Below are 15,699 nucleotides of genomic sequence, written 5' to 3' on the forward strand. Positions count from 1 at the left end.
AAAAGCTGTAGTCACATTGAAGGTTTTCGATCAATACATTCACTTTATTCCTTCAATTTGCTTTATAAGAGCCATTGTCTGAGAAAGATTTCATCAACTGAAAGTATCTCTTCTTTAGCATGATTTATTTTCAGGCGTATTCCTCTATCCATCTTATCAAAGTGGTCATTTTTACATTTCATCTAAGTGAAAACAGGGCATAAACTGATCAATTTTATGCTAAAAATATTTTAATATACATTATGAAGGGATTCAAAATTTAATTTACATTACAGATATCATGTTTATTTTTTATAGATGATTATTGGCACCTACCACATGCTTGGTATGCCAGGAAATTCAGAGTATTAAAAAGCATTACTGCCCTTAGTGAGCTTCCTGTTTCCTAAAATATTATTACGCATGTAATCCATATGCATACAAATTACTGATGATTTAAGATGATTCTTCCACCAGAATGCCAGTGGAAACTTGCACAGTGTAAACTGTGAAAGTGTTAAGTAGAGTGAACTTCAGGAATATTTTGAGTAGTTTAGCCACCATCGAGGATGGAGGGGTTGCAGGGCATGATTAACCAGCAGAAAGTTATGAAGACCCCTGTGTGGCTGCTGTGGCGTCTCCATCCTGCCTGATCATTGGGGGTCTTGCACGTGGCAGTTACATAGTGTGTGTTGGTCATGGGGACTTTGCACTGCTTTTGAGAGAGATGAATGACGTGATTAGCTTTGTAGTCAGTGTGATTCTGAGGTGGGGTTTCGGGATTGAGCATAAGGTATACAAAGTGAAAGAGAGAAAAGAGGAGATAAAAAAGGAGAACTTGAGCACTACAATCAGAATTAGCTTTTTTCTTCAGCTCAGATGATTCTCATACTGGCTTTAAGGTTGTAATTGTTTTTTAATATCCTAGTGCTTAACTGTTGCAAAAGCATATGTGTCAATTTAGAAAAACATAGGTTTTCTTTAGTTGAAATTTGAACTCCCTGCTACCCTATGTCTCTGTAATGTGAATACCACAAAATTATTGTACCACCATTTAATGTAGAATTGATCATGAATGTGGCCGAAGTCAGTGAATTTGATGTCTGTTCATGGATAAAATTATTCCCTGGTAACAAGTTTATCTGCATTCTTAGTGATTTGATAAAGACCATTTAAATCAGCCCAATTCCTATTAATCTAAAAATCACAAAAATGTGTAAGATGCCTGTTTCTCCTGAGAACAGGAATGCTAGCTGTCAGTTTTCTAGTCTGGCTTTCATATCATGGAAGTCCTTAGAAATCTGTTTTTTGAGTTCTAAATCATGCATATTCCTGTGTTCCAGGATTTCTCTCTGATCAAACGGACAGTTCAGGACTCAGAATCTAAGGATGAATGTTCACCGTGGCAGTGACAGTGACAGGTTATTGCGGCAGGAGGCCAGCTGCTTAGTGGATGATACTTCAGTTGCAGCCCAAGAAAAAGAAGCAAATAGCCTGGCTTCATCTGGTCCTCATAATCTTACTTATCCTCTAGGTCCCAGGAATGAAGGTACAGTGATTAGCTCTTGACTTAATTTGGGGGGCTTTCCAATACCAAAGCAGCTACCCTACCCAGAAGGCATGAATGTGTTTAATCTAAATAAATTATCCAATTAATTGCTTAGCTTGCATATCACAATTATATAAAGCTGACCTTCACAGAAAATCTCCACTTATTTAATCAGTCTAGCACATCTAATGTGGTGATAATGGTATTAAAACAAACAAACAAACAGCCATAGGTTTGGAGTCAGAAGACATTCAACTTCTAACTCTGCTGCTTATTAGTTGTAACCATGGATGAGATCTTCAGTCTTTCTGAGCCCTGCTTTTTCTTTTTTCTTTTTTTTTGAGATGGGGTATCACTCTGTCACCCAGGTTGGAGTGCAGTGGCGTGATCTTGGCTCACTGCAGCTCTGCCTCCCAGGCTCAAGTGATCCTCCCACCTCAGCCTCACAAGTAGCTGGGACCACAGGTGTATTCACCACACCCAGTTAATTTTTTATATTTTTGGTAGAGACAGGGTTTCACCATTTTGCCCAGGCTGGCGAGCCTCACATTCTTAATCTGGAAAACAAGGCTATTAATATTCTATCTAGGCCCGGTGCGGTGGCTCACACCTGTAATCCTAGCACTTTGGGAGGCCAAAGTAAGTGGATCACTTGAGGTCAGGACTTCAAGGCCTGCCTGGCCAACGTGGCAAAACCCCCATCTCTACTAAAAATACAAAAATTAGCCGGGCGTGGTGGCAGATGCCTGTAATCTCAGCTACTTGGGAGGCTGAGGCACGAGAATCGCTCGATCCTGGGAGGCAGAGGTTGCAGTGAGTCTAGATCACACCACTGCATTCCAGCCTGGGCAAGAGAGCGAGACTCTGTCTCAAAAAAAAAAAAAAGAAAAAAGAAATTATTCTTACCTCACAAGAATAGTAGATTAACAAGTTAATAGATGTGAAAGCTCCTAATAAACTGAGATTCTTTTTAACTTTTAAGTAAAACAATAGCACCAATAATAGCAACTACCATTTATTGAGCATTCACTGTACTAGGAACTTTACATACATTCTTTCGATCAGGGGTGGCAAACTGGTCAAATCTGTCTGTTTTTGTAAATAAAATTTTAATGAAACAGCCATCATGTCCATGTTGTCTATGGCTGCCTTCCTGCTACAGTAGTGGCAGAGACTGACCACAAGCTTAAAATATTTACTTTGTGGCCCTTTATGGAAAATTTGCTGACTCTACTTCAGATTAGTCCTTACAACTATTATCCTTGTTTTACAGATGAGGAAACTGAGGCTTAGAAAGCTTAGGTAACTTGCCCAGGTTCACATTGCTAGGAGGTAGTGGGCTGAGATGATTTCTATATGTGTATTAACTGACAGAAAAGCATATGACTGCCGTCAAAGAGTACACCATTAGGGAGAACTTGTGCAAGGAATCTCTCTTCCTACTCACCCATTTAAGCAGGATAGAACCTGAGGTGTCTTCCTTGGGTTTAGGAATAAACCCATTTTAATTGCTTCATTATTGGGGAGAAATCAAGCATTATAAGGAACTGAATTAGTAATTCAGGTATCTATTTCCTTTTTTTTTTGAGACAGAGTCTCGCTCTGTCGCCCAGGCTGGAGTGTAATGGCGCAGTCTTGGCTCACTGCAAGCTCCGCCTCCTGGGTTCACGCCATTCTCCTGCCTCAGCCTCCTGAGTAGCTGGGACTACAAGCTCCCGCCATCACGCCTGGCTAATTTTTTGTATTTTTAGTAGAGACGGGGTTTCACCGTGTTAGCCAGGATGGTCTCGATCTCCTGACCTTGCGATCTCCCCGCCTTGGCCTCCCAAAGTGCTGGGATTACAGGCGTGAGCCACCGCGCCTGGCGCAGGTATCTATTTCATTTTTAATAAACAGCACCTCAAGTGTGAAAGCCTATCCTGGTGATCCAAGTGTTTCTTGCGACAAGCTTGCCTGTGGGTTACCTGGAAGCATAGCTTTTGGTGTGCAACCATGAGACCACATTGAAAGTTTATGAGAAGCTATGGGTTGTGAACTCTAAATAGGTTTTTGGTCTATATTTCTGTTGCCTTTTATCTACAAACAAATGGGAAAAAAAACTAAGTGTCCTGTGCCCAACAATTTATTTGGTTGTCTTGAGTGTAGGAAATCAGACTAATTTCCCAGAGGTCATGGGCATTAATCATGTTCCTGAATTTGTTTACAAATTTTATAAACATGACAGGTGGGAGTAATTCAGTTGTATTGATAACATTTTTTTCTTTTTTCTTTTTTTTCAAAAAGGGCTTGAAGAATAGGTAGAAAAATGTTAACAAATCTTACCAAATGTAGGTGATAGGGCTTATGTATTAAGTTTGTGCTTTCCTATGTTTGGAATTTTTCATTAAAAACCTTTTTTACATTAAAATGAAATAGGGCTGGGTGTGGTGGCTCATACCTGTAATCCCAACACTTTGCAGGCCACACACCCGGCCTATTTTTAAGTGCTCTCACATCCTTAATTTCAGTTTGTAATTGAAACAGCCCTGTGAGGTAGATGGAGTGAACATTATTTATCCTCATTTTATAGATGATGGGCCAGGTAGAAAAATTAAATAAATTAACTGGCAAGGCACGGTGGCTCACGCCTGTAATCCCAGCACTTTGGGAGGCCGAGGCGGGCGGATTGCGAGGTCAGTAGATCAAGACCATCCTGACTAACTTGGTGAAACCCTGTCTCTACTAAAAAATACAAAAAATTAGCCAGGTGTAGTGGTGGGCGCCTATAGTCCCAGCTACTCAGGAGGCTGAGGCAGGAGAATGACGTGAACCCAGGAGGTGGAGCTTGCAGTGAGCTGAGATTGCACGACTGCACTCCAGCCTGGGCGACAGTGTGAGACTCCATCTCAAAAAAAAAAAAAAAAAAAAATTTAAATAAATTGCTTAAAGAAAACAGCTTTTTGGTGACACTGAGAAACAGATTTTACGAATGAATCCTAATGTCATTTGCACTGGAACTTCTCTGCTGAGAGTAAGACCTGCCTTTTTGAAAAAATAGTGTAGGTGATGTTAGGATTCTCCTGTACATAGTGAAAATGCCTTTTACTGTGAATTTCTAGGAAAAGTAATATATTGGAAAATTAAAGACTATCATTATCCCTTCTGGGAAATAAATTTTAAAACAATTTTGAAGAATTTGAAAATGAATAGTTTTGGCACATATTAATAGCAGGTTCCTTAAATAAAACACAGGAAATATAAAAGTATTATTTAGCAATAGAAGTGAAAACAAGTAAAAAGCGACTGCGTCTGAACCAACACCAGGGAAGGTACAGGGAATAGCAGGGGAGACTCATGGGCCTCCACATAAATTCTTCTCTACTGTTTTTCTTAACCATATACATAGTTTACTTTAGAAGATTTAAATAATGTTCAAGTGTGAGCATTCTGCCTTCTTCCCCTCCCTCCGCCAACCCTCACGTGTACATGGAGGAGATCCAATATGAGTCTCTAGTTTGTTTGCTTGCTTTTTACTAGCTATAGGCAAGAGGTTTTTTGCCTGTCAACACCTAAAATTTGGGAGGTTTTTTGTGTGTTTGCTTGTTTTGAAGAAGATAGGGTTTTTCTCTCAAGGCTTTTGCTCTCAAGTTGTTTTGGTTTCTTTGTATGTTCTTTTAGACCTCTCGCTTGACTATGCCTCTCAGCCAGCAAATCTTCAGTTCCCTCACATAATGTCCCTTGCTGAAGACATCAAAGGTTCTTGCTTCCAAAGTGGGAATAAACGGAACCATGAACCTTTTATTGCTCCAGAAAGATTTGGAAACAGTAGTGTGGGCTTTGGCAGTAATTCCCATTCCCAAGCACCAGAGAAAGTGACGCTTCTTGTAGATGGCACACGTTTTGTTGTGAATCCACAGATTTTCACTGCTCATCCGGATACCATGCTGGGAAGGTAATTGATAATTTTCTTCCAGATTCCCTCTGTTCTCTATAAATAGAAATACCTGCTGTTTATCTTGCATTAGATATAACAATAAAAAGCATTGTATAGGCTGGGCGCGGTGGCTCATGCCTGTAATCTGAGCACTTTGGGAGGTCGAGGCAGGCAGATCACCTGAGGTCGGGAGTTGGAGACCAGCCTGGCCAACATGGTGAAACCCCATCTCTACTAAAAATACAAAAATTAGCTGGGCGTGGTGGCAGGTGCCTGTAATCCCAGCTGCTACTTGGGAGGCTGAGGCAGGAGAATCGCCTGAACCCCGGAAGGTGGAGGTTGCAGTGAGCTGAGACCGCACCATTGCACTCCAGCCTGGGCGACAGAGCAAGACTCCGTCTCAAAAAAAAAAAAAAAAAAAAGCAAGACTCCGTCTCAAAAAAAAAAAAAAAAGCATTGTATTTTTATTTTTCTGCCCTCATACATTTGTGAAGGGAGGGCAAGCTGGTAAAAGCCTAATACGTGTTGGTATTTCCGGGTGGGGAGAGTTCTTCATTTACAAAGCCAGTATAGTAAAATGAGCCCCACAAAAGAAAATAAAACCTATTTGGAAACGATGAAAAAATAACCTGCTAAATCTCATTCTCTGCTCCTCTACAAATTCACTCTAAGTAATGTTTTCAGAGTTTCATAGGTCAAAGATGCTGGGGGTAAGGTGAGACCTAAATCTTGCTCCCTTTTTAAAAAAAAAAAAAACAGTATTAGGCAAATGTTCTACATGGCACAAGAACAAAGCCATTTTACTGAAAACCATTTCCCTGCCATCTATTGCAAGTTTTATGCTTGGCAACAGATGCTATGCTGTCATTTTCTAATGCTTCCATTACTATTCAAGTTTTTTGAAATGTAATCTTTAAGTGGAGTCTTTAAACCTAGTTGCTTTGTTGTTTGTTTCACGATTGCCCTCTTTATTCTTCATGGTCCATTCTCTGTGCTGCTTCATTCAGATTTACCCTCTTCTTAACCATCTCTGGCCCTCAGATTTTTAAGGTTAGAGTTTAGGAAATGGAAATAGCCTACTAAGAAGGAAAACTGTCCAGGAAGGAGTCTCAGAGCCTGGGCTAGGAGTTAAGAGATTGTCTTTTTGGCCAACCATAGACCTTAACCCAAGGAAGAGCAAATTGGGATAAGAGTAAAAATAGTAATAATAATGATATTATACATGTAGATTTGGCTTTTGATCATTTTCATCTACTTAGAAGTAGATTTTATTTTGTTTAGAGATCTAACCTCAGGACTTTGAATTAATTTAAACTGAGTTAGAAATTCGAATCGATCACACTAATTTATTGAATTCTAGGCTAAATAGAATCCAGCTATTCAAATATATGTGTATTTGAACATATAAATTCACAGTGAACTACTTTTTTTTTTTTTTTTTTTTTTTTTTTTTGAGATGGAGTCTCGCTCTGTCACCGAGGCTGGAGGGCAGTGGTGCAATCTCGGCTCACTGCAACCTCCGCCTCCCGGGTTCAAGCAATTCTCCTGCCTCAGCCTCCCAAGTAGCTGGGATTACAGGTGTGTGCCACCACACCCGGCTAATTTTTGTATTTTCAGTAGAGACAGGGTTTCACCATGTTGGTCAGGCTGGTCTTGAACTGACCTTGTGATCCGCCCACCTCAGCCTCCCAGAATGCTGGGATTACAGGCATGAGCCACTGTGCCTGGCCACAGTGAACCACTTTTTAATTAGAGCCAAACCTGTACATATTTCTTAAACATCTGAATTAAGATAAAAGTAGAACATTAACACATTTTCCAGACTGGCCCTGTATTTTTTTATCAGGCTTGAATTCCTGTTCTCAGTTTGGATATTACCAGCATTCCCACCCCTTGAAAAAAGTGTTTCTCAGTGCAGGCTGGCTGTTTTAGGTATGTTGCCTCTGAAAGTAGTGATCAAGAGAAGAAAGGCAAATGTTTTCTGGGTAATAGATTCTTGGGTGAAACTGGTTTTCTGAACCTTGGAATGGGTTGTCCCATGAAGAAGAGAGTCTGGTTCTTTATCTGTATGGTTCATTCAGCTGAATTGGCAAGGTCGTAAATTCTGTAAGTTATTTAGATTTGTTCTGTTCTGTGGCTACCTGTCCTGTGATTATATACAGTACTTCTGAGCCTAGCCAGTGAGCTTACAGATGTGGGCCACTAGTCACAAGGGGAGAAGCTGAGAGAAAGAGAATGGATTAATGCAGATCCATGCCATTACTAAATACTCTGAGCTGAAGTCCTACTGATGATAAATAGGGAGGATTATATTTACAATATGTTCACTATTTTTATTCAAAGCTCTCTGAGCTAGACTTCATTCAACCAGAGCATTCCAGAAAAACATCTGCATTCTTTGGAGGCTACTTTTATCAAGATGGATTTCTTATGTGTGGTACAGTTACTTGGGAAGCATGTAAAATTGAATCATTTTCTTTCTTTTTTTTTTTTTTTGTTTTTGAGACAGAGTCTCACTCTGTCACCCAGGCTGGAGTGCAGTGGCACAATCTGGGCTCATTGCAAGCTCTGTCTCCTGGGTTCACGCCATTCTCCTGCCTCAGCCTCCTGCACAGCTGGGACTACAGGCGCCCACCACCTCGCCTGGCTAATTTTTTGTATTTTTTTTTTTTTAGTAGAGATGGGGTTTCACCATGCTAGCCAGGATGGTCTCAATCTCCTGACCTCGTGATCCACCTGCCTTGGCTCCCAAAGTGCTGGGATTACAGGCGTGAGCCACCGCGCCTGGCCGAAATGGAATCATTTTCAGACCTTTGAAAAGCAGCCAGTTCAGGCTGGAGGACAACAGTTGTGAACAGCTGAACAGCAACACTTCCCAGCAGTTTAAGGAAGGAAATGGCAGTAAGCCCCCATTTGATTGGGAAGTCAAATCTTAGGCTGGTTGAAGATAGCAGCTGCCTGCCCTATCCTTTGTGTTATCTAACCATTCCACAGCTCATACACAGAAGTGCAGCAGGAGTGGAAGTCATGGGGTCATTTAGACTGCAGGGGATCTGACAGAGGGAGGAAGGATGGGGAGAGGCGAATAAGAAAAGCTCTCCTCCCTGTACTCTCATGACTTCTGAGTTCATGCTAACAGCAAGCCTGTCTCTCTGAAATGCAGTAAACTGCTGATAAGCCTAATGCCTACCCTCTTCTACTCGATCTGAAAACCCCATTATTAGTTATTCTTTGTATTGAGTAAGGCCATTTTTCCCCCAGAGCTCCACTATTAAGACATACCAGGAAAGCATTAACATAGCTGCATCTAACAGAAGATGAGATGTTGAAAAGTAAAGTTCAGAAATATTGATGAATGGCATATTAGATAGGTCAGTGTTGACAGACGAAGAGACAGGGATAAAAAGGAGCTTAGATGCTGTCTTCCTGAGCTGTCAGTATAGAAAAGCAGGTTCTTGGGCAGTGGGGAGGGCATGAAAGGCCACCACCTCAACACAGATATTTTCGAAGGGCCACCTCTGCAGTTGCTGTTTACTGCATTTACTGCCAAAGAAACTCACTACAGATGAACTTTGTGGACTTGATCCTTCATTCTTCTTTGCACACAAATGCTTAAAGCAGTTGCCTTCTTTTCCTGTCTGAAGGGAGTTTCCTAAGACTTGAGTTGTCTTGTAGGCATTGGGTCCCAGTGCTATGTTTTTAATTTATACCATGAGAGAGTGGGATGGAGTCTTCCAGAATGAGGTGGAGAAAGGAGAAGTCTCATCTGTGAAGAATCATGCTGGAGAAGATAACATTATTGCCTGGGTATCTTTCAGGATGTTTGGACCAGGAAGAGAGTACAACTTCACTCGGCCCAATGAGAAGGGAGAGTATGAGATTGCTGAAGGCATCAGTGCAACTGTATTTCGCACAGTGCTGGTGTGTGGTAGCCTTTTTTGTTACATTCTCTTCCCCAGGGGCATGTGTGATCAATAGCCTTGAGAGTTCCATCAACTATGTTATTGACTTTAGGGTCTCTGGTTTCCAGTTGTTTCCTTTCTCCCTTTGTTTTCTGTTCCTGTAACTTTTAAGTCCTTGCTTGTTTGTGTGTGAGCTCTATCAGTTACCAAGTTCTGATTAAACAAGTCAAGATAGCCAGGAGCTGTTTTGCCATCTAATGAATCATCCAATTTGGTGATAATTCTGGTAGCTCATTGCTTTAACAACCAGGAATGCATAGGGATGAAGAAGTAATTTTTCATCTTGTTCTTTGCCTACATTTTTTCTTCCTAATCTATTTACAGGACTATTACAAAACCGGTATCATCAATTGTCCTGATGGCATCTCTATCCCAGATCTTAGAGATACATGTGATTATCTCTGCATTAATTTTGATTTCAACACTATCCGATGTCAAGATCTGAGTAAGTACAGGAGCAGCTGCCAGCTGCACTTAACCAGCTGAACTTTGTGTTTTCTTGTAAGTCACTGATTTTTTTTGTTGTTGTTTTTGAGACAGAGTCTCGCTCTGTTGCCAAGGCTGGAGTGCAGTGGCGTGATCTCAGCTCACTGCAACCTCCACCTCCCGGGTTCAAGGGAATCTCCCTGCCTCAGCCTCCCGAGTAGCTGGGATTACACACGCCTGCCACCACGCCTGGCTAATTTTTGTATTTTTAGTAGAGTCAGGGTTTCGCCATGTTGGCCGGGCTGGTTTTGAACTCCTGACCTCAGGTGAGCTGCCCGCCTTGGCCTCCCAAAGTGCTGGGATTACAGGCGTGAGCCACCAAGCCCAGCTGACATTTTCTATTATTAAACAGAAGGAGTTTCACCTGTAGGTTGAAAATCTTCTGCAGAGGCAGAGATGTGATACTGACTAACCCTTTTCCTCTCTTGGTTCAAAGCACTGTGAGAAACTGGAGCAGACAAAGGAAAACAGATAGTAGTTTCTAAATGGAGCTTGACCAGTGGGAGACCAAGCTGACAGCTTCCCTCTTGGGACTTTGGTGTCTCAACTCTAACAAACAAGGATACTGATTGTCCAACATGAGGAACAGTTCACTAATAAAGTCAAATAGCACAAATTGGCCAGGTTCTCCTGATCATTATATTGCCCCCTTTTTTTTTTTAAATTTGAAATGGGGTCTTGCTGCTGTGTTGCTCAGGCTGGTCTCAAACTTCTGGCCTCAAGCAGTCCTCCCACCTCAGCGTCCTGAGTAGCTGGGACTACAGGTACATGCCACCACACCTGGCTATTATTATTATTTTGTTTTGGAGACAGAGTCTCACTCTGTCACCCAGGCTGGAGTGCAGTGGCACAATCTCAGCTCACTGCAGCCTCCACCTCCTGGATTCAAGCAGTTCTTCTGCCAGAGCAGCTGGGATTACAGGTGCATGCCACCATGCCCGGCTAATTTTTGTATTTTTAGTAGAGATAGGGTTTACACCATGTTGGCCAGCCTGGTCTCGAACTCCTGACCTCAAATGATCTGCCACCTCGGCCTCTCAAAGTGCTGAGGTTACAGGCATGAGCCACTGCGCCCAGCCTATAATTATTAACTTAGTGTTTGCTAAGTGCTTTATAGATATGGACTTGCTTAAATCTTTAACAATCCTGAAAGATGGGTGATAACCTCATTTAAGAAATCAGCTTGTTCAGAGCTCTAGGCATTAAGGCTAGGATTAGAACTCAGTTTGTCTGACTGCAAATTCCATGCTCTTACTACCTGGGCTTCCTGAAATTATTTAAATAACTATTCTTTGAATTTCATGATACATTTCCCTGCATGTTGCATGAAGTACATGTGATTTCTCTACTGAGTGTATTACACATTTAGAGTAAGTCCTTTGGTGTCACCAAAATTCAGATTATTCCTCTATTATGGTACTCTAACTCCATGAAATCAGGATCCAAACCATCTTCAGAAGAGGTACTACAAATGATGATTTCATCTCTTACAGAATGAACATTTATGGTCTGACCTTGTATGTCCAACAAAACCCCAGCTGATCAGAATGCTCAAGGATTACTAAACATGAGTAAATTGAAGAGTGGTAGAATAGGAGACATACCTTAACAAAGCTTAATTATCACCTTGGAGCAGGAAACAATCTCTTTGCCTTTAAATGTGCCACTTCTCTGAACCTCTTCAATGATAACAGCCATTCCCTCATAGTCTTTTTCTCTCCAGTAATATGTGCATTTAGGCAGAAAGCATGTTCACCCACATTTTCTCTCTGCAGGTGCTTTACTGCATGAACTGTCCAATGACGGTGCTCATAAGCAGTTTGATCACTACCTCGAAGAGCTGATCTTGCCTATCATGGTGGGCTGTGCCAAGAAAGGAGAGCGAGAGTGCCACATTGTTGTGCTGACAGATGAGGATTCTGTGGACTGGGATGAAGACCACCCTCCACCAATGGGGGAGGAATATTCCCAAAGTAGGAGCTTCTGGCATGGTGTAGATGTTTTCAGCAAGAAACTCGCTACCTGGAGTAGCAGCTTGATCCTAGAACCACTGTGAATATCAATGTTGAGCCTGTGATGAGCACACTCACCTGGATGACAAATCCCTAGTGATGCAGGGCTAGCCTTTATGCTGGGGAACACAGGGAATGTTGTTACACCATTCACTCTTTCTCTGGTGTCTCGTACTGTGTAAGATACTGAAGCAGCACATCAAATGATGGTGTCATTCTTCTCTTAATTCATTTTTAAATCCTTTTGAATTGGTAATCAGAATTCAAAAAACGTAACAGGATATACACTAAAAAGTCTTACTCTCACTCCTGCCCCATCCAGTTTTGCTTCTCAATTTCTTTTACAGGCTTCCAAGTATATTCAATGTACATAGATAACCAATTACTTGTTTTCTCCTCCTTTTTCATGTATCATATTATACAGCTCTTCTGTGCCATGTGTTAACAAAAATCTTCGATATTATGGTCCGGGCACGGTGGCTTACGCCTGTAATCCCAGCACTTTGGGAGGCTGAGGTGGGAGAATCACGAGGTCAGGAGTTCGAGACCAGTCTGGCCAACATAATGAAAGCCCGTCTCTACTAAAAATACAAAAAATTAGCCAGGCATGGTGGTGTGTGCCTGTAGTCCCAGCTACTCAGGAGGCTGAGGCAGGAGAATCAGGTGAACCTGGGAGACAGAGGTTGCAGTGAGCCGAGATCGCGCCATTGCACTCCAGGCCAGGTGACAGCGTGAGACTCCGTCTCAAAAAAAAAAAAAAAAATCTTCAACATTCTTTTTCTGCGGCTCTATAGTATTCCCTTGCACAAATGTGCCATAATTGATTTAACCAGCCATTCCTGGACATTTAAACTATTGGCCAGGCGCAGTGGCTCATGCCTGTAATCCCAGCACTTTGGGAGGCCAAGGTGGGCGGATTGCTTGAGGTCAGGAGTTCACGACCACCCTTGCCAATATAGTGAAACCCCGTTTCTATTAAAAATACAAAAATTAGCTGGGCGTGGTGGCTCATGCCTGTAATCCCAGCTACTCAGGAGGCTGAGAGGCAGGAGAATCACTTGAACCCAGGAGGTGGACGTTGGATGTTGCAGTGAGCCGAGATCACGTCACTGCATTATAGCCTGGGTGACACAGCGAGACTCCATCTCAAAAAAAAAAAAAAAATTATACCTTTATAATTTTGATAGATGTTGCCAAATTATGCTCCATAAAATTTGTACCAATTTACACTCAAAAAACAATACATGACAGGTTTCCCACCCCCTCACCAAAACAGTGGCTTTTTTTTTTTTTTTTTTTTTGAGATAGAATCTTGCTCTTTCACCCAGGCTGGAGTGCAGTGGTGCAACCATGGCTCACTGCAGCCTCAAACTCCTAGTCTCAAGTGATTCTCCCACCTCAGCCTCCAAGTAGCCTGGGCTGCAGGTGTGTGCCACCATGACTGGCTAATTTTGTGTGTGTGTGTGTGTAGAAATGGGGTCTATGTTGCCTTGCCTAGGCTAGTCTCAAACTCCTGGCCTCAAGCCATCTTCCCGTATCTGCCACCCAAAGTGTTGGGATTACAGGCGTGAGCCACTGTGCCTGGCCCCAAAACAGTGTTTTTAAGACTTTTATCTTTGCTACTTTCTTAATAGGTAAAAAAACCGTAGAATCTCATGATTGGCATGAGTTTTAATTACATTTTTTATTTCATGAGTGAGGCTGAAATTTTTTTTTTTTTTTTGAGATGGTATCTCCTTTCTCTTGGCCAGGCTGGAGTGCAATGGCATGATCTCGGCTCACTGCAACTTCCCGCCTCCTGGGTTCAATTGCTTCTCCAGCCTCAGCCTCCCAAGTAGCTGGGATTACAGACACCCACCAGTACGCCTAATTTTTGTATTTTTAGTAGAGATGGGGTTTTACCATGTTGGCCAGGCTGGTCTCCAACTCCTGACTTCAACTGATCTGCCTGCCTCAGCCTCCCAAAGTGCTGGGATTACAGGTGTGAGCCACCACACCCAGCCAAAACCTTTTTAGTTTTCAAGAGCCATTGAAATTTCCTTTTTTGTTAATGGTGTTTGCGCCTTTTGCCCCATTATGAAATCAGATTGTTAGTCCTTTTACTTAGTGATTTGTGAAAGTTCTATTTGTGGCGGCTCTTTCTAATTAAGGAAATTAGCCTTTTATGAGTTGCAAATATTTTCTCATTCAGGTGTCTTTTTAGCTTTGGTAAATGGTGGTTTAGGCTATGCAGAGATGTTATATTTCTATAATCATCAGCTTTTATGACTTCTAGGTTTAACGTTGTACCCAGAAAGTCCCCACCCTGAGACTATAAAAATTTCTCTTATGGTTTATGTATTATTTAACATTTAATCTTTGATCCATCTGGATTATTTGGGATTAGTGGTCAAGTATATCTTTCATTAGTTTGATTCTGTTAGCTTATCTCTTTCCTCTTAGGTCTTTACTCCATGGCTAACCCCTATTTTTTCTTTTACAGTTCTTTATAGCTCCAAGCTGTACAGATTCTTCAAATATATTGAGAATAGGGATGTTGCAAAAACAGTGTTAAAGGAACGGGGCCTGAAAAACATTCGCATTGGAATTGAAGGTAAAAAAAAAAAAAAAAAAAAAAAAATCCCAGTCAATATTCAGGTTGGGTCTATGGCCACAGCTTATGTCCTCAAAATTTAGCCTCCAGAGGGCCTAGAAAATAGGCATACATGAAAACCACATTCTTACTCAAGTTTGAAGGGTTCCTGTTTTTGTTTTTGTCATTTTTCTTTTCATTTTATCTCCAGTTGAAAATGGTTCAGAGCAGCCACAGAAACAAGTTCGAGTTTACTACTTCAGGATAAAGAGCAGTGAGGGCAAAGGACAGTGGTAGGGAGATACAGCAGGGTTTGTGGGCTCACCAGGTGAGAGCGTCGTTCTGCCACCAGTCTTGGTGAAGATGTTTCTGGCATCTGGAAGGGTCCTTCTGAAAAAATAACTTGGGGACTCAAAATTTAAGATTATTCCAGCTGGGCGCAGTTTCTCATGCCTATAATCCCAGCACTTTGGGAGGCCAAGGCAGGCAGATCACTTGAGGTCAAGAGTTTGAGACCAGCCTGACCAACATGGAGAAACCCTGTCTCTACTAAAAATATAAAACTTGTATTTTTGTATGGTAGCACATGCCTGTAATCCCAGCTACTCAGGAGGCTGAGGCAGGAGAATCACTTGAACCCGAGAGGCAAAGGTTGCAGGGAGCTGAGATCGTGCCATTGCACTCCAGCCTAGGCAACAAGAGTTAAACTTCGTCTAAAAAAAAAAAAAAAAAAAAAAGATTATTCCATACTTTTGAGGAATGTCTGAATATATTAACAGAACTACTTTGAATGATCTTGAGCAGTGGCTCCCAGCCTGTGGTCCCCATGGAAGGCTCTCAAGAGACTGATTCCTGGAGAGTGCTAAAGTCATCTGGTCTCCCCTATGTGGATGTTTTTTTTTTTGAGATGGAGTCTCACTCTGTCGCCCAGTTGGAGTGCAGTGGCACCATCTCGGCTCACTGCAAGCTCTGCCTCCTTGATTCACGTGATTCTTCTGCCTCAGCCTCCTGAGTAGCTGGGACTACAGGCACTTGCCACCACACCTGCCTAATTTTTTTGTATTTTTAGTAGAGATGGGGTTTCACCATGTTAGCCAGGATGGTCTCGATCTTCTGATCTCGTGATCCGCCTACCTTGGCCTCCCAAAGTGCTGGGATTACAAGTGGGAACCACCGCGCCTGACCTCCTACGTGGATCTTTGTTTGACTCTTGTGCTTTGCTACTC

The 15,699-nt window shown here is 42.0% G+C and overlaps 1 protein-coding gene across 3 annotated transcripts in view; it reads left to right on the plus strand.

The window, feature by feature from the left end:
• KCTD20 (potassium channel tetramerization domain containing 20) overlaps positions 1-15,699 on the plus strand; it is a 34,345-nt gene that overhangs the window by 15,020 nt on the left and 3,626 nt on the right. Inside the window, exons 2-7 of one of the 3 annotated variants that reach the window (XM_011986589.1) lie at positions 1,323-1,528; positions 5,186-5,459; positions 9,260-9,362; positions 9,728-9,848; positions 11,665-11,862; positions 14,384-14,494. In XM_011986589.1, the coding sequence (XP_011841979.1) occupies positions 1,369-1,528; positions 5,186-5,459; positions 9,260-9,362; positions 9,728-9,848; positions 11,665-11,862; positions 14,384-14,494 (967 nt within the window). In that variant the 5' untranslated portion in view covers positions 1,323-1,368. Of the gene's footprint in view, positions 1-1,322; positions 1,529-5,185; positions 5,460-9,259; positions 9,363-9,727; positions 9,849-11,664; positions 11,863-14,383; positions 14,495-15,699 lie in introns of those variants that run through there. The other 2 variants (XM_011986590.1, XM_011986591.1) reach the window with 2 other exon arrangements.

The sequence above is a fragment of the Mandrillus leucophaeus genome, unplaced genomic scaffold, assembly GCF_000951045.1.
Source record: "Mandrillus leucophaeus isolate KB7577 unplaced genomic scaffold, Mleu.le_1.0 Scaffold3, whole genome shotgun sequence".
NCBI lineage: Eukaryota > Metazoa > Chordata > Mammalia > Primates > Cercopithecidae > Mandrillus > Mandrillus leucophaeus.